The sequence below is a fragment of the Ostrea edulis genome, chromosome 1, assembly GCF_947568905.1.
Source record: "Ostrea edulis chromosome 1, xbOstEdul1.1, whole genome shotgun sequence".
In the NCBI taxonomy this organism is placed as follows: domain Eukaryota; kingdom Metazoa; phylum Mollusca; class Bivalvia; order Ostreida; family Ostreidae; genus Ostrea; species Ostrea edulis.
In genome coordinates this window covers 17,667,639-17,691,449 of record NC_079164.1, presented here as the reverse complement: position 1 = coordinate 17,691,449, position 23,811 = coordinate 17,667,639, and the positions used below count along the sequence as shown (strand labels likewise).

Below are 23,811 nucleotides of genomic sequence, written 5' to 3'. Positions count from 1 at the left end.
TCATAGGGGCTAAATTAGGCTCTATACCCGCTGTCCACTCCTATTCACTTACTGTGTATATAAAATTTTGTTTAAATTAACGACTGATTATCTCTCAAATTGACGACTTCAGTAATTATATCGTATAATAACAACCTTTTTTTTTTTTTTTTTTTTTTTTTTTTAATCTTTTAATAGTAAACGACTTCTCATCTCGCTGAAATCATAACAATTCCTATTTTTGTTTTCTTCATCTCATACTTTGTATCTAGTCACGGGAGCAATGTTTGGCTCGACACGCCCATCATGGGAGCAATGTTTAGCTCGATACGCCCATCTCTATATACCGAGGTCATGTTGAGTCAAAAATGCAAAGTAAGATATAGGTCCCCCAAGATATAGAACTTTGAAGTTTAGGGAAAAAAACATCTTTTAGAGTTCTTTGGGGGTGGGGTGGGGCGCTTGTCAAGAGTATTTTAATTCATGCATAATGATTACTAATATATCACGTAGGTCTATTCTTCTTTGTCAATACTTGTTGCCTACATGTAGTGTATACTTACTATAAGTAGGCCCTATATGCTTACAATTCAATGAAATGTACATGTATGTTTCGTTGTTCTTGGAAGATATCGATACAATCTAATTAAAATTAGATCTTCCATCCGCTCCCCAGTTTCGAAAACTGGGGAGCGGATGGAAGATCTAATTTTAATTAGATTGATATCGATATTTCTATTTAATATTTCCACTAAATTCCAATCGTACTTCTCCATTTCATATAGGTCTATATGTGTGAAATGGATTGTACATGTGTGAAATGGATTGTACGTGTGTGAAATGGATTGTACATGTGTGAAATGAGATTCATTCACTGCGGATTGAATGTCCCTTGTAACATAAATCTGATAGACATGATTTTTTTAAAAAGGATATTGCTTTAAAATAATATCATTGTTTATATATTAACCAATAAAGAAAATTTCTGTAGGTTATGTCTAATGAGAATGACATCGACATGTTGCTTATCAAGCCATGTACTTTTTTAAAGCAATGTTTTTGAAATAAGAAATATATAGTGCATTATATAACCAAATATTAGATAATGGTATTAATGCTCTAGTACTAGTTTAAATAATATACACATATATACATATGTTCTTAATCATATTATATATAAAACAAATTGTGTATAATTGCTTGTAAGTGTCATAATCATGTATGTTATTTGTTATGCTCGAAATAGGGCCCTGATTTGGAATAAATAAATCTATCTATCTATACATGTTACAAACTCTTCTTTTTTGTACGTATATTAATTACATATGTCTTTTAAAACGCAAACATTACAGATAATCCCCATCTGCCATTTATAAGCTTTTTTTAATGTCAACATGTTGCTGCCATCAATTTTGACTTTCTTCTTATATCAATGTATGTTACTCTTAAATACAAGATTACGTGCTCTCTTGAGATCAAAGGGAACCAAATTCATGGTTTTAATATTTATACAAGTTTTTAAACATAAAAAAATGAACTACTAGTTTGATTGTTATCTGTTTGTAATAAAGTAATGTACCAGGTACACCCCCCTTTTTGGGGTAATAATATCGTTGGGCTGATTCGTTTGCTGTGCTCTGATTGGACGAGAAGTTGGGTTAGGTTCATGAGATTCGTGGCGTGATGTCATTTCCCGTGATTATACCTTAGGGAGAGCACTACACGCGCAGAACATTCACAGCTGACTGCATGACGTGAGGGAAAAGGATGGACAACGAACGGAGGCAGAAAAGTCAGGAGAGGAGGACAGTAGCAGGAAACATCGCTGCCTCTCCTGCAACCACCGCAAGCTTTGATTTAGCAAAAGCGTCCAAACCAATTCTTGCAGGTAAGTGGAAAAAGTCAAAGGACTTACGAACACATCGCGTTAGTAGGTCGTAGTGTTGGAAAACACCCCTCATGGTTTTATCTTATCGTAATGACCATGGGAACTCTCTGACACACATTTTTTCAACTTGGACCTTGGACTACTGTTCATTTCACACATGATGGCAAGTTTGTGTAACGCGCACCTGTTCACATGATAGGGTCACAGCATCGTATCATGATTGTACATGTGGGTTGTTTATGTTTTGATTCTAAATATAGAATAAACACGTTTTTCCAGGTTACGTCAGAATATACCGTGAAGGAAAATTAAAAAGGAATTGGAAAGAGTTGTAGTAAAGTAAATAATATTAATTAGTGACAGAGCCCAGTTTTAAATCGTTCTTGAAAATAAACAGCACAGCAGTTTCGGTTTATAAATGCTTTAGATGGAGTCTGGAGGTGTCCGGATTGCATCAGATTTTTTTTTTTAGAAAGATTTCTGTAAGTTTAGAAATAATTCAAAACAGTAACAAGCTGGATCTTTTTTTAAAGTCACAATCAGTTAAACTGTAATAGAGGTGGAGTGATGGACCAGTAACGAACTGGTTGGTGAATAGTCAGTTAGTTTTAGGTATCCCCATCATGTCTGCAACTCAGTTGGGCACCATGGACCAGCCCAGGTATATGATCTGACCCCTGCCCTGGGTAGGGACATTATTGACCCATGTACAAAATTTTTATTGTAAATGTATATATATATTTCAAATCAAACAGTTATTGATATTTTCTATTTAGCACTTATTATATATATAAAGTAAACATGGGTCACTTGACAAGGATTCGCCTTCGGACTTTCGGAATCTATTGAATCAGTATATATAGATTTAATGCAACGCCCATCTTGATTGCCTTATTTATACAGACAAGTGTAAATAATGTCGAAGTGTTTACAGTAACATGTGGGTTTGGAAATGTGACAAGTCCCATGTCTTAATCTCTGGATCTATCTGAAAGCCACCAATATTTGCATTCTAGTATTCTATTTTTTTTTTATTTTCTAATTGTTGTGGTTTTTTCTTTCTTTTTGCAAGTCATAGCCTATTGTTAATGTTTCTAAATATGATTGAGCCATAAAATCTATTTTAAGAATCTTTCTAGGAAGTTCTTCTTACCCTGAATTTGTTTATTTTTATAAATTTAAACTGAATGAAATCCTTGGGCTAGCTGTCTAGGACAATGACAGTCTGCACTTCCTGGTTGGGTAGAATAGTTCTTCATGCACTGGGGTCTGACAATAATCAATATAGCAGGAAACTGGATATCTCATGCCTGGGTAGCATGGGCTCAGTTTTCTTTCATATGGAATTTAAAAATCCCTAAGAATTTGTCAGTTTTGTACAATTATGCATAGCTATTATTAATGCATGTGTGTCTTTGGAATATGAATCCAGATGTCAGCAGATTTCAGCAGTCACTTAACAATGTATTATTTAAGGAGGTCTATCATAATGTTCATGAGTGAAAATTTTAGGACATGTGTAAAAGATGTGGTGTTTGAAATGAAAATTGCAACTTTAGTGCAAAATCTTATTCACAAAACAATTTGAATAAAAGTCCCAACAGAACTTGAACCTAATGTTGCACTTGAACCATCTGAAAAACTTGTGACAGTGTATCATTCTATCATGATAAACAATTTGAACACAACACTAAAACTTACACATGGAAGTCACTGAGAATTTATTTGTATTTAAGTACAATGGACATTTGTATTCAGTGAATTATGTACACCATGTTGTACATCATTATACTAATTTGGAACAATGTGTTCATTTTGTGACCTCTGTAAGTTATCGTCAGAGGACGCGATGGTTTGACCCTCAATGGTTTGACCTCCTTTAGATTCGGCTTTTGGTTATCTCACTTAACAAAGTCACTTTTATGAAGTTTTGATTCAGAAATGATGCACTCTGCATCAGAGTAATCATTGTGATTATCTACATAATTACTTAATGGGCCAGTTATTGTGGGGAGATACATGTGCAAAATTAATTTCCTTCAATCTAGCTGACAAATATACCCTGTGTGATTTTAAAGCCTGGTGATTGAATGTTAGGATTAAAAGTTCACTTTCATTTGCAAAATATATGTATTTAAATTTCCTGCATTTTTAATGAGAAAGATACGGAGGGGTAGATAAAGCTCTTTAAGAATTGATTGAATTGATTGATTGGATCACAGTCACAGAGCAAATACATCATGGTATTGATTGGAGCACATATACCTCAAAGAAATGATCAATAGTTGTGAATGGCGTTTAAATCTTGTTTACCCCTGTTACAGTCATTAGAGGACACTGATTATCAACACACGGTTATCATACATAATTTACACGTGTACTAAACTGATTCACTTAAGCTTATTAAATAGACAAGCCGATCCCTGGTGGCAATACACTGGTAAAGATCCTTCATTGATCTGGCTAAGATTTAAGCTACATATAGTCAGTAAATGTTAAAACAGCTGTGGTCTTTCTTGTTCAAAACAACTAGAATCTATGAAAACTTGACATAGAGAAGTCATTGATTAAGATACCTGTTTTAGGAGGAACATGATTGATTAATGTTTTTCGCCACACTCAACAATTTTTCAGTTATTTGGTGGTGCCCAGTTTTTATTGGTGGAAGAGAGAACCCAGAGATACAATGTAGCTGGGAAGAGATCACCGACCTTCCGAAAGTAAACTGCATGGGAAACTTTCTCACTTATCCAGTATTACACACCAATCAAATTGTCATGAATAGAAATAAAATATGTGTAATCAAGTTGTGATGTTGGAAATTTGAAATTTTGTTTTATGTTTTGTGAAATTTTGTTCCTGCCAACCTGAAAAAAGGACAGTCGTGGGCAGTTGGATGGGCTGTAATTTCCAATCAGGGTTGGAGTCATGGTGTGGACAAAACAATGTCCCAAAAATTATATTGTTTGCATGACCATTACATAAAAGATCAAGGTCAAAGGTAATAAAATATGGCATGAGACACTTTGTCTTATCATGGTATACCCACTTACCAAATTTCAAAGACTTAATATGTCAAAAGATGAAAAGGTTTTGACCTGCATGGACAAACTTTGTGTGAGGAGGAGAAGAAGAATTCACGAGGAGAAGAAGAATTCACCCTAAAGCAATATGTCTCTACCCCCCCCCCCCCCTTCTGAGAAGGGGATACATTTAATTATATAGATAATAAGTTGTAGCATGGTGGATTTAGGGGGAGTTGGGGGTTGACCCCCCCCCAACCTTCTTCTTTAAATAGTGATAACTATGCATCAAAGCAAAAAAGAAACCAGAATTTCACTCTGAAATGAATTATTTTGAATCAATAAGTCAAGTTTATTCTTTTTGTTTAAATTCTATAAAGGATGTGGTGACTATAAATGAAAAGAAGAAGGAACAAGAATATCGGTAAAAAAAATTAGGGTTGAAACGATTCATTGAAATATTGATACTGTTCAATATACAAATGCTCGATTCAATATTCGATTCATTGCCTCGATTTTCGGTTCAATATATTACAAACGGGTTCAGTAAAATACATTGGGCTCGGTCTGTAAAATTCTTTATTATTTTTACTTACATGAGGGACGAAATAGCGTGGAATAACATTCAGACTGTTGTTTGATGAAAATAATGAACTTTGTCAGTTTAAACAATAGAGCCAACAAGCATCTTACTGTTTGGCAGTTTGGAAACAATTTGCTTTTAAAATTATGATTGTGAATCTTGGTGATTAAATTTTTCTTCAATGTTATTATTGGTTTCTTCTGTAAATTGTATTGTATTCTAAGTATTGCAATATGTATCGTATCGTGAAGGGGGCGTATTGTTTCAGGCCTATCAAAAATGCATTAAAATGCACTATTTTGAATGAATCTTTTAAAAAATTTCCAGGAGGAGACCCCCCAGATCTCCCAATGGGAGGGGGTGAACGCCCTCCCATGCTCTCCCTTTGGGTCTCAACACCCCCCCCCCCCCACACACACACACACAGTAAGGTCTAGATCCGCCACTGATTCTTTGTCCTTTTTGTATCCTTTTCGTATTTAGTTTAGTTATTTCAGTGGACATCTTTTGCAGCAATCTTTGATCTTTTATGTAAAGGACAAATAATATAATTTTTGGGGGCATTTTTATTTGTCCGGACCCTAACTTTTGTTTGTTTTTTTCGTGTTTTTTTTTTTTTTACATAGTCCTAATTGATATTTGAGTATGTTGGTAAGTTTGATTTACTATCATATGTTCACAGCACTGTTCCTTGGTTGAAGCTCATTCATATAGGTGACTGTTATGTACTGTAACTCTTAATTTTCCACTTAAAAGATGATCCCTGAAAATGTTTTAAAAAACCAAAAATTATGGAATATGGAAGGGGAGACATTAAGTTTTTAATGTGTGCTAAAACAATTCTTCCTAGTTTTATTTTTACTGCAGTGGTTCTCTTTGAATTTAAAATTGAATCCCTATAATTTATTTAGGTCCATGTCTGTATTTCATGTTTGTTGCGTAGAGTCTTTGGAAATTAGCTAGTATCTTTGTTTGCCTTAATTAATTATCCCAGTGCTCTATATTAAAATTTACAGTGAAGTTACAGGTTACTCTAAATAAGCTGCAGAACTGTAATTCGGGGATGGGGGATGCAGATGACTCGATATAGACTCTAAATAGTGAAATAGTTTGCTTACAGAGGAAACTAAAACACAGATACATGTAGTAATAAATTCAGGACATATTTTATGGGAAAAAGTGATTGCGATAATAAAAAGATTAGAAAATTGAATCGGGCAGAATGGAAAGGGGGGTGGGGGGTGGCACATAAGACATTCTTTAGTACCAGACCTGTAATGAATACACATATATATGCCTAGTCTTTGTAGTTTGTATAATTTTATATATCAAGATTTCAGAAAGTTATTCTTTAGTGGGTAAGAGAAAATTGAAATTGTTTCTTGCTTGTATCACAAGACCTCTGAGAGTTTGGGTAACCCTTGATCTCTGTGATATATATTAGGGTACCCTGGTAATACATCTAGAGAGCCTGTGTGCTATATGTGTTATTTACACAATTTCTTATCTTAGACAGCAGAGTGAGGATTAAATTTTTGGAGTCTCTACGTACATTGTCACAATATCCTTGGGAAATTTCCACACTGTAAAGAAACATGTGCAAAATCCCTATAAATGACAAGGATTTTTGCTTTCCATATATCACTTTCAGACAAATGGAGTTTGTCAATTGATTTTTTGACAAGAAGCTTGTGAAGATAATGCAGGTCTGGTGAAGAAGCAAATTGCTTTAAATCAATTAGAAACCACAATTTGTTGGGAATCAACTACTTGAAACAAGTCTAGCTATATAGTAGTAATAATGTGAAATGCACCAAGAGTTCTTTTTTTTTTAAGAATTGTAACATCAGAATTAGTGTTAGACAGAACAAAACATTGCATGAAGAGGTAGATAAATAAGATTTTCTGATTTCTGCATATGGCCCCACAAACAAACAAACAAACGAACAATTATTGTGTATCAGAAGGTTTAGTTGACTTAATTGCCCATGTACTGTGTTTAGGAGAAGACAAAAGTCTGAACAACTATTATACTGAGTAAATAGATTTGCATATTTAATTTACCTTATCTGTAAAAACAGGTCCTTTGGCATTTTAAAATCTATCTACCTTCAAGACAACAGAAACCTTGCAGCTAGCCACTATAATAAATCATGTTGAAGGCAAATGCACAGTATAACTGTTCATGCAAATTTTTTGTTTTAAATTTGTGTCTGCATGAACTTCTAAAGGGCAATCATTGAGGTAATGATAAATAAGTATAACCGTATGAATTGAGTAGCCATTTTATAAAATCCTTGAACCTTTTCACACCTCTGTGTATTTGGATGACTGTTGTGATGCTTGAATGCAAAGGTGACAAAAAGTGAAGTTAATTCATTTAACCTAGAGTTTTTGTATACAGTCATTTTCATGGCAGTTATAGCTTATCCGATTTCAATCCAGATTTTTTCAGAATTTGCATAAGAGTGGACTTTGTGATCTAAAAGTGAAAAATTAATTCAGCATTTCCCATAATAATCAAATCTTTAATGTTATTAATTTGCATATAACCCTTTAAATAGATTCTATATTGAACAACAATAAAAATTGAATATTTTCTCTTTTTCACTTCCAAAAGTAGGAGTCTGGATCTGCTGGTTTAAGTGATGTTTCAGTCCCAGGACTATATATGTACGGGCACTAAAATCGACTACATTGTGATCTTTTTTTCTCTTCCAGGTGGTATTACAGGCGGATTAGAAATATGTATAACATTTCCTACAGAATATGTGAAAACACAACTACAGTTAGACGAACGGTCAGGAGTACAAAAACGATATACTGGCCCCATGAATTGTGTGTCAGTGACTGTCAGAGACTATGGAGTTAGAGGCCTTTATAGGGGACTTAGTGTGCTGTTGTATGGGTCTATCCCAAAATCTGCTGTTAGGTTAGTACAGGTATAATAATGTACTGTTAGGTTAGTACAGATATAATAATGTACTGTTATGTTAGTACAGGTATAATAATGTACTGTTAGGTTAGTAAATGTATAATAATGTACTGTTAGGTTAGTACAGGTATAATAATGTACTGTTAGGTTAGTACAGGTATAAAAATGTACTGTTAGGTTAGTACAGATATAATAATGTACTGTTAGGTTGGTACAGGTATAATAATGTACTGTTAGGTTAGTAAATGTATAATAATGTACTGTTAGGTTAGTACAGGTATAATGATGTACTGTTAGGTTAGTACAGGTATAATAATGTACTGTTAGGTTAGTACAAGTATAATAATGTACTGTTAGGTTAGTACAGGTATAATAATGTACTGTTAGGTTAGTACAGGTATAATGATGTACTGTTAGGTTAGTACAGGTATAATAGTGTACTGTTAGGTTAGTACAAGTATAATAATGTACTGTTAGGTTAGTACAGGTATAATAATGTACTGTTAGGTTAGTACAGGTATAATAATGTACTGTTAGGTTAGTACAGGTATAATAGTGTACTGTTAAGTTAGTACAGGTATAATAATGTACTGTTAGGTTAGTACAGGTATAATAATGTACTGTTAGGTTGGTACAGGTATAATAATGTACTGTTAGGTTAGTAAATGTATAATAATGTACTGTTAGGTTAGTACAGGTATAATAATGTACTGTTAGGTTAGTAAATGTATAATAGTGTACTGTTAGGTTAGTACAGGTATAATAGTGTACTGTTAGGTTAATATAGGTATAATAATGTACTGTTATTTTATATAGTACAGGTATAATACTGTACTGTTAGGTTAGTACAAGTATAATAATGTACTGTTAAGTTAGTACAGGTATAATAATGTACTGTTAGGTTAATATAGGTATAATAATGTACTGTTATTTTATATAGTACAGGTATAATACTGTACTGTTGGGTTAGTACAAGTATAATAATGTACTGTTAAGTTAGTACAGGTATAATAATGTACTGTTAGGTTAATATAGGTATAATAATGTACTGTTATTTTATATAGTACAGGTATAATAATGTACTGTTAGGTTAGTACATGTATAATAATGTACTGTTAGGTTAGTACAGGTATAATAATGTACTGTTATTTTATATAGTACAGGTAAGATAAGATAAGATATTCTTTATTTCCTCTGACTTAACGGAGAGTTTGTGGAAATTACATGTATTAAACATAGAACATATTTACATAGTGGAGAATATAAATAACATGTCTATAATATATATAACCATATATTTAGGTAACAAATCATCTAGAACTTTCGGCAATCTACAATATAGCAACTTCTTATTCTGTATATTATCGTTGCAACACACAGCATTATTTCTTTCCATTTACAAAAGGATATGTCATTGAAACTCGTTTCATCAATACAACCCAGTAACGGTAGATATTGTTTTTTCTGTATCCTTATTTTCAAAAAGAACATATTCATGAACATCAATAATATCTAATATCATTTCTAAAAGACATTGTCTATCATCTAATGTGTAAAAGCATTCGAGGAGAATGTGCAAGTTGTAGTTATACGAATATTTGTCACAGAATGAGCACAATTTAGGAACGATTTTCATAGATGAAAGCTGTATGAGAAATTAAATAGCAACCGTTTCGACGGATCTTCTTTCATCAGGTACCAGAGTTTGTTTGGACATAGTCTTGTGTGGATTTTTCCAAATGTAGACAGAGATGGATCAGCAGATAATGCACCTCTCCATTGTCTTTTCTCTGCTGTCCGTATAGTTTTCACAACGATTTTTGAGAATTCTTTTTTGTTTAAGATAGTTGCGGAATTCATAGTGTCAGAGAGTTGATATTTTTCTGCTGATTTTAATAAAGTCTGAGTTGGTGAAAATGTCGAAAATACAGGAGTGTCAGTAATAAATCGATATATTTGGGAAAAAATAGAGGAATGGTCCGCTCTCAAGAGTCTGCCAAGAAAGAGCAGTTGGCATTTATCTATATAACCTTGTATAGTCCAAAGTCCAAGGTTCGATATACTTGCAAGTGAAGGTGAGAATTTCGAAAAACCTTGCACGATCCTAGAGAAGTGTTTTTGGATATATTCAAGCTTTTGAATTTCAGTATTTGATAAAGTTTGATAAAGTCGGCCAGAGTTCACAAGAATAGAAGGCAGAAGGCAAAACGATCCTTTTCCATACTTTAGCAGATACAGCTGGGTGTAATCCAGTTTTGTTGACTCCGATTGAATATAACGAATGTATTTTACATCTCGCAGTTTTGCATACACGTTCTGTTAATTTATCATTTTTCATATTTCCCTGTAAAAGGCATCCAGCGTATACAATTGAGTCACTCTGAGGAATATCATTACCAAAAAGAGTAATACAGTAATCCTTTTTTTGTGATTTACTGAATGTAACAAAAACACTTTTAGATGGATTGTAATGTAGCCTCCATTTGTAAGCATATTCTTCGACAACATTTAACATATTTTGTAAGACCTTTGGTGAATAACTAGTAAGTGCAGTATCATCAGCTAATAAAATACCCAGGATATGTACATCTCCAAGTCTTAGTCCATAATTATTTTTACACAGTTCATGCAAGAGATCATTTATATATACAAGAAACATAAATGCACTCAGCACTCTTCCTTGTCCTACACCTTGAGATATTTTAAACAGGCTTGAATTAAGACCCCCAAAAGATACAAAACATTTGCTATCATTATACCAGTATTTTAAAATTTGTCAAAATCTACTGTCAATGTTAGGTTAGTACAGGTATAATAATGTACTGTTGTTTTATATAGTACAGGTATAATAATGTACTGTTAGGTTAGTACAGGTATAATAATGTACTGTTATTTTATATAGTACAGGTATAATAATATACTGTTAGGTTAGTACTTGTATCACATACCCCACGCTCCAACATTACTTGACAATGCCTTACATAATGAATGGAAATAATTATGTTATTACTGCAAGAACAGGACAGATGGGCTCGAAATTTGAAGTTCAATAGTGGCATAACTCCCAGAAAAAGTATTAAATTAGAATTTCTTGGGAACACGCACATCTACACAGTGTGTCCTTATTAACTATAAAGTTTCATGAAATTCTGTTTGAGCAGTCTCAGAGGAATTGCACTGACAAGAACAGGACAGATGGGCTTGAAATTCTAAGTTCAAAAGGGGCATAACTCCCAGAAAAACGATTGAATCAGAATTTTCAGGGAATATGCACATCTACACAGTGTGTCCTTATTAACTACAAAGTTCACAAAAATTTGTTGAGCAGTCTCGGGAGTTGCGCTGACAAGAACAGGATAGATGGGCTTGAAATTCTAAGTTCAAAGGGGGCATAACTCCCAGAAAAATGATTGAATCAGAATTTCCTGGGAATATGCACTTCTACACTGTGTGTCCTTGTTAACTACAAAGTTTCATAAAATTCTGTTGAGCGGTCTCAGAGGAGTTGCGCTGACAAGAACAGGACAGACGGGCTTGAAATTCTAATTTCAAAAGGGGCATAACTCACAGATGTATTGTGATGTCCCATTAAAATGTCGGATGTTTTACGTGTTTTACAAGTTGGTAAATAACGTTACATCACAATACATTGAATTGTGATGAATACATTCTAAGGAAAATGCATCATTAAATTTTTTTCTGCATGTAGATAGACAATAATGCATTGTGACATATCACATTATTTACCCCCAGCTTCACCAGGGCATACTTATATTTACACCTGGTTTATAAACCGATAAAAATGCATCTTACAAGCTACATAGGAAGTAATAGTTTACCCTATTAGATTTATAGTTCCAGTGAGATTAGATTTTACTCAGTGAGATTAGTTTTTACTCAGTTAGATTAGGTTTTACTCAGTGAGATTAGTTTCTAGTTTTTACTCAGTGAGATTAGTTTTTACTCAGTAAGATTAGTTTTTACTCAGTTAGAGTAGTTTTTACTCAGTGAGATTAGTTTTTACTCAGTAAGATTAGTTTTTACTCAGTTAGATATGATTTAATTTACTCAGTGAGATTAGTTTCTAGTTTTTACTCAGTAAGAGTAGTTTTTACTCAGTGAGATTAGTTTTTACTCAGTAAGATTAGTTTTTACTCAGTTAGATATGATTTAATTTACTCAGTGAGATTAGTTTCTAGTTTTTACTCAGTAAGATTAGTTTTTACTGAGTGAGATTAGTTTTTACTCAGTAAGATTAGTTTTTACTCAGTTAGATATGATTTAATTTACTCAGTGAGATTAGTTTCTAGTTTTTACTCAGTAAGAGTAGTTTTTACTCAGTGAGATTAGTTTTTACTCAGTAAGATTAGTTTTTACTTAGTTAGATATGATTTAATTTACTCAGTGATATTAGTTTTTACTCAGTAAGATTAGGTTTTACTCAGTGAGATTAGTGAGAATAGATTTTACTCAGATTAGTTTTCTCAGTGAGATTAGTTTTCACTCAGTGAGATTAATTTTTACTCGGTGAGATTAAATTTTACTACTCATTGAGATTAGTTTTTACTCAATGAGATTAGTTTTTATCCAGTGAGATTAGTGTGGTTTGTTGCATCAAATTAAAAGAATAATTGAGTCCTTTCTGTTAGAAAATTGTCCAATAATGCATAATTGGAGGTGTTAAAATCTTGTCATGCATGTCTGCTTATTGTTAAATTTTCCCATTACCTTTTGAATCAGATGTTGTTAGAAAACTTTAATAATTGAATGTATTATGGAATCAATTGACAAATAAGATTACTGTTATGTGTTATTTTTAGATGACGTTTTTAAATGCACAGTTGTTAGAGGAAGAAAAAATAAATAAACCCTTGATCAAGAGCTTGTCAAATGAGAAAGATTAGAAATATGAGATATTTTAAACATTGCATTCTGTGTTTTGGTGTAGTTCATCCATATTCTGAATTGAATTTGGCCAATTAGGTATCATCAGTAATGATTTTTCCTGCAAGAAAACTGCTTAACAAGAAAAATCTATTTGGGCTTCAATCCTTACTTGGTATAGGGAGTTTGATTGATCAATAAAATTGGCTAAGAAAATGTAAAAACTTGAAGATGGGGACCTTTTATGGTGAATGGGCTTGATTAGGTATCGTCAATCACAGACAATTACCAGACCCAGAGACTTTGATAAGACTGGGTTTCGTGAATTAGACGTATTGATTGGTATAGGAATAGGATTGCTCTTCCAGGCTGGTATTGCCTGCCAAAAATACTCATAGACAATGAACAAGTTTTTTTCATGAATATGATGTATATGTATTGTATTTAAATTCTGGAAAGAAATGAGTGAATATAAAATTTAATGTATTATATGTATTCACTGTAGATGAAAAGTGGAATTTTCTATAAGCATGTATGATTATTCCAAATTTATTTTGAAGATGTATTTACAATTATTGTATATGATCTATTGCATGTCAACTGTATGTAAACAATATTTCAGGTTTGGAGCTTTTGAAGAATTAAAAAGATTTAATGTAGATGAAAATGGTAATTTAAGTCCAACCAAACGAATGCTGTGTGGATTAGGTAAGAACCATAACTCTTACTTTAAGAGAATTAACCAAGCAAAGATTTATAGCCACTCAAAATGACTTGCAATTTATTCATTTCTTTACGTTTTACATTTCGTCATTTTTCGTTATTTTCTGTAAATACATTTCGCGGGTTTTTCAGCTCATGCACGAGCGCTTTTATTGGTCAGTTTTTGGGCAGTGCGAAGTTCGTTACAAGCAACAAAGGTAGCTTTTGTATTTCTGTGCCTTAGCCAGCCTTCCCTCCCACCCAGCCCATTTTCAGTTTTGAAGTCATATGCTTTCATTAGTGATTTTTCAGCTTTGTCGATTTGATGTTTGCTTATTAAAAGCGATCTTGTAACGAACGCAGCCAACCTATTCACTTTTTCTGTTTTGTTTTATTATCAAATAGTCAGGAAAATATTTATTTTCGGACGAGGGGACTGAGGGAGAAAATAACTTTAATGAAGTTTATTTTCATGAGATGTATATACCACTTTTTTATGTATGTTATCTAAAGAAAATTTTTGGTAATCATAGGATATGGTGTTGTAGATGTTAAAACTTTTCCTGGTAATTGTTTAAATTTTTGATGAAAGAGCACACATTTTCAGTTCTGCAAATATAGAATGAATTCTTGAACAAGATTCATAGATCTCCATATGTATCTTTCCAATGTCTGACATTTGCAGATATGTTATTCTTGTTCACTAAGTCAAAAATTTGTTAGAAGATGATGAAATGCTTTATTTCGGAAATCGTATAGTATGTATCTCGAATTGTCACATAAGAATTATAGTTTGAGAGGTATATTTCATTTTAAATTTTTTTTTGCGGTGCCAAGTTAGGCCTAAACTACACTTACCAGTAGTCCTTCAATGAATATGAAGATTATTTTTGTTTCTAAATTTTTTTTTGAACTAAGAAAGAATGATGAAAACATTTGATTTGATGATTTGATGAAAACAAAATGAAGAAGAGAATTGTCGGATGTAATTTTGTAACCTGCTTGACAGGTGCTGGGGTATCGGAGGCAATATTAGCTGTAACACCTAGGTAATTTTGTAATCTACTTGACAGGTGCTGGGGTATCGGAGGCAATATTAGCTGTAACACCTAGGTAATTTTGTAATCTACTTGACAGGTGCTGGGGTATCGGAGGCAATATTAGCTGTGACACCTATGGAAACATTAAAAGTCAAATTCATCAATGATCAGACATCAGCAAAACCACATTATAGGGGATTCTTCCATGGAGTAAGCCAGATTATAAAAGAACAAGGTAAATGAGATTGGGCAGAAGTCATTGGTATAAAATAAAATTTAAGATTTTTAAATTTGAGGTCAGTAGTTACCGATATTAGTACAAATGTAGTACTTGCGAGTTTGATATTTGATCTTTTTCCAGGTATAAGAGGGGTATATCAAGGTGTAGTGCCCACTATCTTAAAACAAGGATCTAATCAGGCTATAAGATTTTTTGTAATGGAAACCTTAAAGAATTGGTATAGAGAGGGAGACCCCAAGAAACCAGTTCCTTTGTATGTAGTGGGGGCATTTGGGGCTTTTGCAGGAGCATGCTCCGTGTTCGGTAACACACCAATAGATGTCATCAAAACCAGGTTACAGGTTAGTCAAAACATTCAGGTACAGCTCTGTGTATTTGGTGATTTTTGCTTAAAAACTAAGTAGCAGATTTATTTACGAAAAAGTAGTTTGACATGTTTTGATTTTCCGAATTTGCACTTGTCTAAGATTTATGTATCAGTAATTAATGTGAATATTGTTGAAAATTTTGGTGCTTCTAATATTGGTGTATTGTTTCATTTGTCAAAAAAGCCCAATGCACCAAAATTACCTAACATATGTAGTACCTCCAATTAGAAATTTACATTTTTGATCGTGTTTGTGTATGTGAATGTGTGTGATTGTGTACAGACAAGACATTCTCCAGAAATGGTTCCAACTGCGAAATTCAGTTAACACATGGTTTTCACCAGAATCATCATTCAATTTTCATTTTATATTGTGTAACAGTTACTTTTATTTGCTTGTGAGAAATGTTTTTGCAAGGTTCACGAGCACTTTGTCATCGCAAATATTTCATGCTACAAACCAGTCCTATTTTATTTCTCGTATTAGCCTAAAATGAATTGTAAAATGAATTTAATGCAAATAAAAGTTGGTTTACGATATGTGTTTAAAATTGATGATAATCTAGGGGAGATAAACACAAATTTTTATACCACACATGGTATTAATTGCTTAAAATGCATTGATATATTGAAAAAGCCATGCCTTTCAGCAGTATACTTGAATTTTATGGTGTTGCTTACAAAGTATCACAACTTCATGATGATTTTTTTTAGGTCACCTGAGTGAGCTATTTTGATCAGCTTTTTTCTGTCCGTCCATCTGTCTGTCTGTAAACTTTTCACATTTCTTCTTCCTCTCCAGAACCACTGGGACAATTTAATTAAATCTTGTACAAATCATCCGTCAAATTGGTTAAAGGGGATGCAAGTTTTACATACTAATACATAGAAAAAAATCTTTAAAATCTTCTTCTCAAGAACCATTTGCGCCAAATGAGTTTACATTTGCATGAAAGCTTCCTGACATAGTGCTGATTCAAGTTTGTAAAAATCATGGTCCCCGGGGTTAGGATGGGGCCACAATAGGGAATGAAATTTTACATACAAATACATAGGGAAATTTTTTGAATATGGGCCAAGGTGACCTAGGTGAGCGATGTGGCCCATGGGCCTTTTGTCTGATATTAGTATACAGTAACAATGATATACCAGAGGCCCATGGGCCACATCACTCTCCAGAGCAGTGTTTCCTAGCAATAAACAAGCTTGAGCAAAACTATCATTACACAAGCAGCTTAGTTCAGAAAAAAAACTTTTCAAAGTTAAAGATTAAAAATTCATTAATTATTAAACTTAATTATTAAACTTGACTACAAATTCAATTATCATATGCCCTTGTAGACAAATATGACTTTTCATAGTAACAATTTTCATGTAAGGATGCTTTGTGCCAAGTTTGGTTCCCTGTATACATTCACATGTAAAACTTTATCCCCTGTTGTGGCCCCTTCGTAACCCCAGGGGTAATGCTTTTTACAAACTTGAGTCTCCACTTTGTCAGGAAGCTTTCATGTAAATTTCAGCTTTTCTGGCCCAGCAGTTCTTGAGAAGGTTTTTAAATGACCCTATCCTATTTTTGATTATCTTCTTTTTGAAGGGGGCATAGCCCTTCATTTGAACAAACTTGAATTCCCTTCACCCAAGGATGCTTTGTGCCAAGTTTGGTTGAAATTGGCCCAGTCGTTCTGGAGAAGAAGATCAAAATGTGAAAAGTTTACAATGATGACTCCGACGAAGATGCTGACAGACAATGGACATTTTAATCAGAAAAGCTCACTTGAGCCTTTGGCTCAGGTGAGCTAAAAATGTAATCCATTATTTTTTTGCCTTGGATTGAAAAGAGGGTTTTTGTAAATTTTCCAAATAAAAAAATACATGATAAGCCAAATTCTGTTCTCTTCAGGATATCGAATGTCAGCTAAATGGTTAGGAATGGTGTACATCATTTGGGACCTATGTTATATTCATTATTATGAATAGTAATGATTGTATACAGAATTATGGTCAGTAGAAATGTATGTAGACAGTCATCTGACATCTGTAACTATGTTTTCAGCAGTAAATATTACAGTCTCCTTATCCATAGATTTCCTGTGGATCTAATTTTGAATTTAAACGAACAGAAGATCAAACTTAAGATATCTTGTGCCAATTTTGAGGTATGTTGGGGTTGGTTTTTAGCCATTTGCTATCATAAAATTGGAACCTTTTCTTGAGAATGGCTGGTGAGTGAATACATGATGCAACTGTGGATAGGTTTTGAGTATGTGACATGACTATGGATATGTGCTGTGGATGTTGATTATTGTGAGTGTGTGTGGATGAGTTCACAACATCGATGTGGATGTGGACTGTGGGATAGTACAGGACACAACTGTGGATGTTTACTGAGGGTAGGAGTGAGTTTTGTGGAGTGTTGATGAGTTTTGTGGAGGAGGGGTGAGTTTTATGGAGGTGTGTGGATGAGTTTTGTAGAGATATATGGGTAAGTTTTGTGGAGGTGTGTGGATGAGTTTGTAGAGGTGTTTGGGTGAGTTTGTGAATGTGTGTATGAGTTTGTAGAGGTGTTTGGGTGAGTTTGTGAATGTGTGTATGAGTTTGTGGAGGTGTGTGTATGAGTTTGTGGAGGTGTGTGGGTGAGTTTGTGGAGGTGTGTGTATGAGTTTGTGGAGGTGTGTGTAGGTGAGTTTGTGGAGGTGTGTGGGTAAGTTTGTGGAGGTGTGTAGGTGAGTTTGTGGAGGTGTGTGGGTAAGTTTGTGGAGGTGTGTATGAGTTTGTGGAGGTGTGTGGATGAGTTTGTGGAGGTGTGTGGATGAGTTTGTGGAGGTGTGTGTATGAGTTTGTGGAGGTGTGTGTATGAGTTTGTGGAGGTGTGTGGGTGAGTTTGTGGAGGTGTGTAGATGAGTTTGTGGAGGTGTGTAGGTGAGTTTGTGGAGGCATGTTGGTGAGTTTGTGGAGGTGTGTGGGTAAGTTTGTGGAGGTGTGTAGGTGAGTTTGTGGGGGTGTGTGGGTAAGTTTGTGGAGGTGTGTGGGTGAGTTTGTGGAGGTGTGTAGGTGAGTTTGTGGAGGTGTGTGTATGAGTTTGTGGAGGCATGTTGGTGAGTTTGTGGAGGTGTGTGGGTAAGTTTGTGGAGGTGTGTAGGTGAGTTTGTGGGGGTGTGTGGGTGAGTTTGTGGAGGTGTGTGTATGAGTTTGTGGAGGTGTGTAGGTGAGTTTGTGGAGGTGTGTGTATGAGTTTGTGGAGGTGTGTGGGTAAGTTTGTGGAGGTGTGTGGGTGAGTTTGTGGAGGTGTGTAGGTGAGTTTGTGGAGGTGTGTGTATGAGTTTGTGGAGGTGTGTGTATGAGTTTGTGGAGGTGTGTGGGTGAGTTTGTGGAGGTGTGTGTATGAGTTTGTGGAGGTGTGTGTATGAGTTTGTGGAGGTGTGTGGATGAGTTTGTGGAGGTGTGTGGGTGAGTTTGTGAATGTGTGTATGAGTTTGTGGAGGTGTGTGGATGAGTTTGTGAATGTGTGTGGATGAGTTTGTGGAGGTGTGTGTATGAGTTTGTGAATGTGTGTGGATGAGTTTGTGGAGGTGTGTGTATGAGTTTGTGGAGGTGTGTGGGTGAGTTTGTGGAGGTGTGTAGGTGAGTTTGTGGAGGTGTGTAGGTGAGTTTGTGGGGGTGTGTGGGTGAGTTTGTGGAGGTGTGTGGGTGTGTTTGTGGAGGTGTGTGGATGAGTTTGTGGAGGTGTGTGTATGAGTTTGTGGAGGTGTGTGGATGAGTTTGTGGAGGTGTGTGGGTGAGTTTGTGGAGGTGTGTAGGTGAGTTTGTGGAGGTGTGTGGGTGAGTATGTGGAGGTGTGTGGATGAGTTTGTGGAGGTGTGTGGGTGAGTTTGTGGAGGTGTGTGGGTAAGTTTGTGGAGGTGTGTGGGTGAGTATGTGGAGGTGTGTATGAGTTTGTGGAGGTGTGTGGGTGTGTTTGTGGAGGTGTGTGGATGAGTTTGTGGAGGTGTGTGTATGAGTTTGTGGAGGTGTGTGGATGAGTTTGTGGTGATGTGTGGGTGAGTTTGTGGAGGTGTGTGGGTGAGTTTGTGGGGGTGTGTGTATGAGTTTGTGGAGGTGTGTATGAGTTTGTGAATGTGTGGGTGAGTTTGTGGAGGTGTGTGGGTGAGTTTGTGGGGGTGTGTGTATGAGTTTGTGGAGGTGTGTATGAGTTTGTGGAGGTGTGTGGGTGAGTTTGTGGAGGTGTGTGGGTGAGTTTGTGGAGGTGTGTGGGTGAGTTTGTGGGGGTGTGTGTATGAGTTTGTGGAGGTGTGTATGAGTTTGTGAATGTGTGGGTGAGTTTGTGGAGGTGTGTGGATGAGTTTGTGGAGGTGTGTGTATGAGTTTGTGGAGGTGTGTGGGTGAGTTTGTGGGGGTGTGTGGGTGAGTTTGTGGAGGTGTGTGTATGAGTTTGTGGGGGTGTGTGTATGAGTTTGTGGAGGTGTGTGTATGAGTTTGTGGAGGTGTGTGGGTGAGTTTGTGGTGATGTGTGGATGAGTTTGTGGAGGTGTGTGTATGAGTTTGTGGAGGTGTGTGGGTGAGTTTGTGGGGGTGTGTGTATGAGTTTGTGGAGGTGTGTGTATGAGTTTGTGGGGGTGTGTGTATGAGTTTGTGGAGGTGTGTATGAGTTTGTGGAGGTGTGTGGGTGAGTTTGTGGGGGTGTGTGGGTGAGTTTGTGGAGGTGTGTGGATGAGTTTGTGGAGGTGTGTGTATGAGTTTGTGGAGGTGTGTGGGTGAGTTTGTGGGGGTGTGTGGGTGAGTTTGTGGAGGTGTGTGGATGAGTTTGTGGGGGTGTGTGTATGAGTTTGTGGAGGTGTGTGTATGAGTTTGTGGGGGTGTGTGGGTGAGTTTGTGAATGTGTGTATGAGTTTGTGGTGATGTGTGGGTGAGTTTGTGGAGGTTTGTGGGTGAGTTTTGTGTAGATTGTTGGTGGATGAGTACTGTTTAAGTGTTGATGAGCACTGTGGAAGTGTATGGTGTTTTTCCTTTGCATCAAAGTTGTTGGAGATTTAGCAACACTATAATGGTGCATGAGTGACAGTATGAGTCATCACAATGTTGAGTATATGAACTTTTATGATGTGTTGTGGTATGCTAGTAAATACCTGTTTAAAGTAATTACATTTGGCTGATTGATTGGCGAATGGCGATTAATTGTTTTGTTAATGTATTTCAGGGTCTTGAAGCACACAAGTACAAGGGAACAATTGATTGTGCAGTACAAATATTTAAACATGAAGGACCAAGAGCGTAAGTACACATCCTTGTCTGACGGTAGTGAGAAGTTACATTGTTGCAGCATCCTCATTAGTCATGTGAACTATTTCTGTGATGAAATCATACAATGATGCTGATATCATATTATCAAATCCTGATAAAAGTAGCAATAGTATTCTGACACATGTTACAAATGAGGGATTTGACCAATTGGTGGACTAGATATTTACTAACTAATTCACTGCTATCCGATTTTATGTCCCCCTTTGGTAAAGGGGGTATATTAGTTTGCATCTGTCAGTCTGTCCGTAGACCAAGTGTTGTCTGCTCAATATCTTATTAAAAACACTTTGCTTGACAGACATCAAACTTGTTACACTGGTTTCCCCTAAAGAGTAGATGATCCCTATTGATTTTGAGGTCACTAGGTCAAGGGTCAATCTACTCTAGACAGTAATATATTGTCCACTCAATAATATCTTGTGAACATTTTGCTTGACAGACATAAAACAGACAAACAATTAAAGAGTAGATGACCCCCATTAGTTCTTCAGTCACAAGCTCATAGTTCTTCAGTCACAAGGTCATAACTCAAATAACTTTTTATTTGGAAATGTCTGCTCATTATCTTGAGAGATCAAACTTATTATGTGTGGTTGTCCCTGACTAGTAGATAAACCATATTTTTCAATATCATTATATCGGTAGATAATATAAATTTAAAGTTGATCCTTTTCAATTTTGCCTCACAAGAGCCAAATATACTTGTAAAACATTTCATGTTTAATATGTATACTTTCTTACCTTCATGTTTCATTTGACAGGTTCTACAAAGGTACGGTACCCAGACTGAGCCGTGTGTGTTTAGATGTGGCAATCACCTTCATGATTTACGATTCTGTCATGGATGTCTTCAATCGAGTCTGGAAATTATGATTTAATTATCACCTTACCAGATTGTTTATCAGGAATATCCACTTGGGCATAGACAGGGACAGGCATTATATACCTTCATGTAACCTGGAGGTCCTCTTGCCAGATTAATAAACATGGGTAGGAAAATCTTGTGAAAGTTAGATCCCTTATATCTTTTAGGTGTACACCACATGCTTTTCCAAACCTTTAATGATTAGTGTAGACTTCACATTGAATTCCATTGAATTTTCGCAGCAAGAACATTGTGGGATTTACTTTCATGAAATGTTCTGTGCAATATGCTTCCAGTTTACTCTACATGTGTACCTATGTTATAGTACATGTTGCAATGAATGTGTATTATGTGAGAGGGAGTGATTATGTTTTGATTATTTTATATGTAGAGGAAATGTATTACGCCATTTTTATTTGGTCGTAATAGTTTTCAGTCCTAAAAGGTCATTTTATAGTGCTTCTTTGTAATAGTGCCAGAATATCATGTGATCATCCCACAGTATATTTTTTTTAATTTATTGTTATGATAATCATTGTGTTATTCATTTAGCTTATTTAAATATACTTTATTTTACATGGGCTGCATTGTCACACTTTGAGGGTTTATTTGAGATATAATCCTCAGTGTTTAAAATCTGAAACATTATTGTGGATGTACATGTTTTAGCATTCCATTTAATTGCTTCAATAATATTTATTATGTCATTTGATGACATTAGTGGTTCAAGCTGGACTTGGGGGGGGGGCTACCATATTTATTACTTGTTGTGCAAACCAGAATCCTGCAAATTTTTTTCCTGCAATGTATACAATATTGTGTTTTATTATAAATATTCATGCTTTTTTTCTACAAGTGAGAACACATTTGACAGTGAGTTACTGTATTCATGTTATCAAGAGTGAGATGGTGATTATTCAATGCTGTAAGAATTTAAGTGCAATGTATTCATTTGATCATTAGAGAAAACGAGGCAATTTATTGAAATGTACAGACCTGTGATGAATGCCACTTGTTTGTACATAAATATGATGGAGGCTATATAACATATTATAATCCAATATTTCTGTCTCAGTACATTTCTAAATGATCACCTATCTTTATTTCCACTTTGTTTATTGAATAGCTTTAAATATTCATCTTGTGTTTTCAGCAGTAAATTTTTCAAGTCTAGCATGATTTGGCTCAGGAACCTGTTTGTAAGGGTTACTCATGGAACTTTTTTTTTTTTTTTTTAATACCTATTTACAGTTTGTTATGTCTTTAAAAATGTTTACAAAAATTCAGAAACCGATGAATTTCTTTTATAAAAGGCTTTATAGAATACTAGTATTGATTTTCATGAATTGTTGCAAAATTCGTATGATATTCCTAAATAAATGCTTTATAGCGTCATACTGCTTCAGTGAGATGTGATTTTGAATGCTGGTGAAGGCATATATCTTGATATTACATGTAAGAGTTTGCAATTTGAGAAGATATATTAGTGCAATGTTTATTTGGTGCACCCACACAATGTTTTTCTCTTCATTTCATTGTTCATGACTAATTTCTACAGTATTTTAAGACAGACATATACCAAGAGTCGATCTTAATCGTATTCTACTCAGCATAATGTCAAAATTTCACCATCTGACCAGTATTAAATGTCTTAGACTGAAATTTTGTACATCTTTTTATTTATGAGGGATACAGATTTTGTGTTTTAAGTATTAGTAATTATGCAAATGAAGACATTGTTATTTACCTATTTATAGGAAACTATTAAAGTACAGAGATTGACACCAACTTAATATATGTTGTAGTGCAGTACTTACGATGCCCATATTTATGATATAGAGATGTTCAAATTAAATGATTGTGATATGATTATATGAAATTTTATTAAGAAATATATATTATTTAATTTAAATACATGTACTTGAGTCTTTTTCTATGAATAGTTCCTATGTGCTAATGCAGGCTTTGGGACCATAATCTGGGTACATTGTACATACTCAAGT

General features: G+C 34.8%; 1 protein-coding gene across 1 annotated transcript; it reads left to right on the top strand.

Moving 5' to 3' along the window:
- The first annotated feature begins 1,655 nt into the window (after nucleotides 1–1,655).
- LOC125662642 (tricarboxylate transport protein, mitochondrial-like) lies at nucleotides 1,656–23,720 on the top strand. The gene is made up of 7 exons (XM_048894932.2): nucleotides 1,656–1,867; nucleotides 8,195–8,405; nucleotides 13,915–14,000; nucleotides 15,132–15,269; nucleotides 15,396–15,616; nucleotides 20,840–20,913; nucleotides 21,705–23,720. The coding sequence occupies exons 1-7, from the start codon at nucleotides 1,747–1,749 to the stop codon at nucleotides 21,814–21,816; spliced, it is 963 nt and encodes a 320-aa protein (XP_048750889.2). The 5' UTR covers nucleotides 1,656–1,746; the 3' UTR covers nucleotides 21,817–23,720.
- Nucleotides 23,721–23,811: the final 91 nt, after the last annotated feature.

What these genes read in the sequence shown, in the direction of transcription:
- LOC125662642 (XM_048894932.2), top strand. Translation starts at nt 1,747, where the DNA reads ATGGACAACGAACGGAGGCAGAAAAGTCAGGAGAGGAGGACAGTAGCA. An exon ending in GTCCAAACCAATTCTTGCAG is followed by an intron (nt 1,868 to 8,194) that starts GTAAGTGGAAAA and finishes TTTCTCTTCCAG; the next exon opens with GTGGTATTACAGGCGGATTA. An exon ending in AAACATGAAGGACCAAGAGC is followed by an intron (nt 20,914 to 21,704) that starts GTAAGTACACAT and finishes TTCATTTGACAG; the next exon opens with GTTCTACAAAGGTACGGTAC.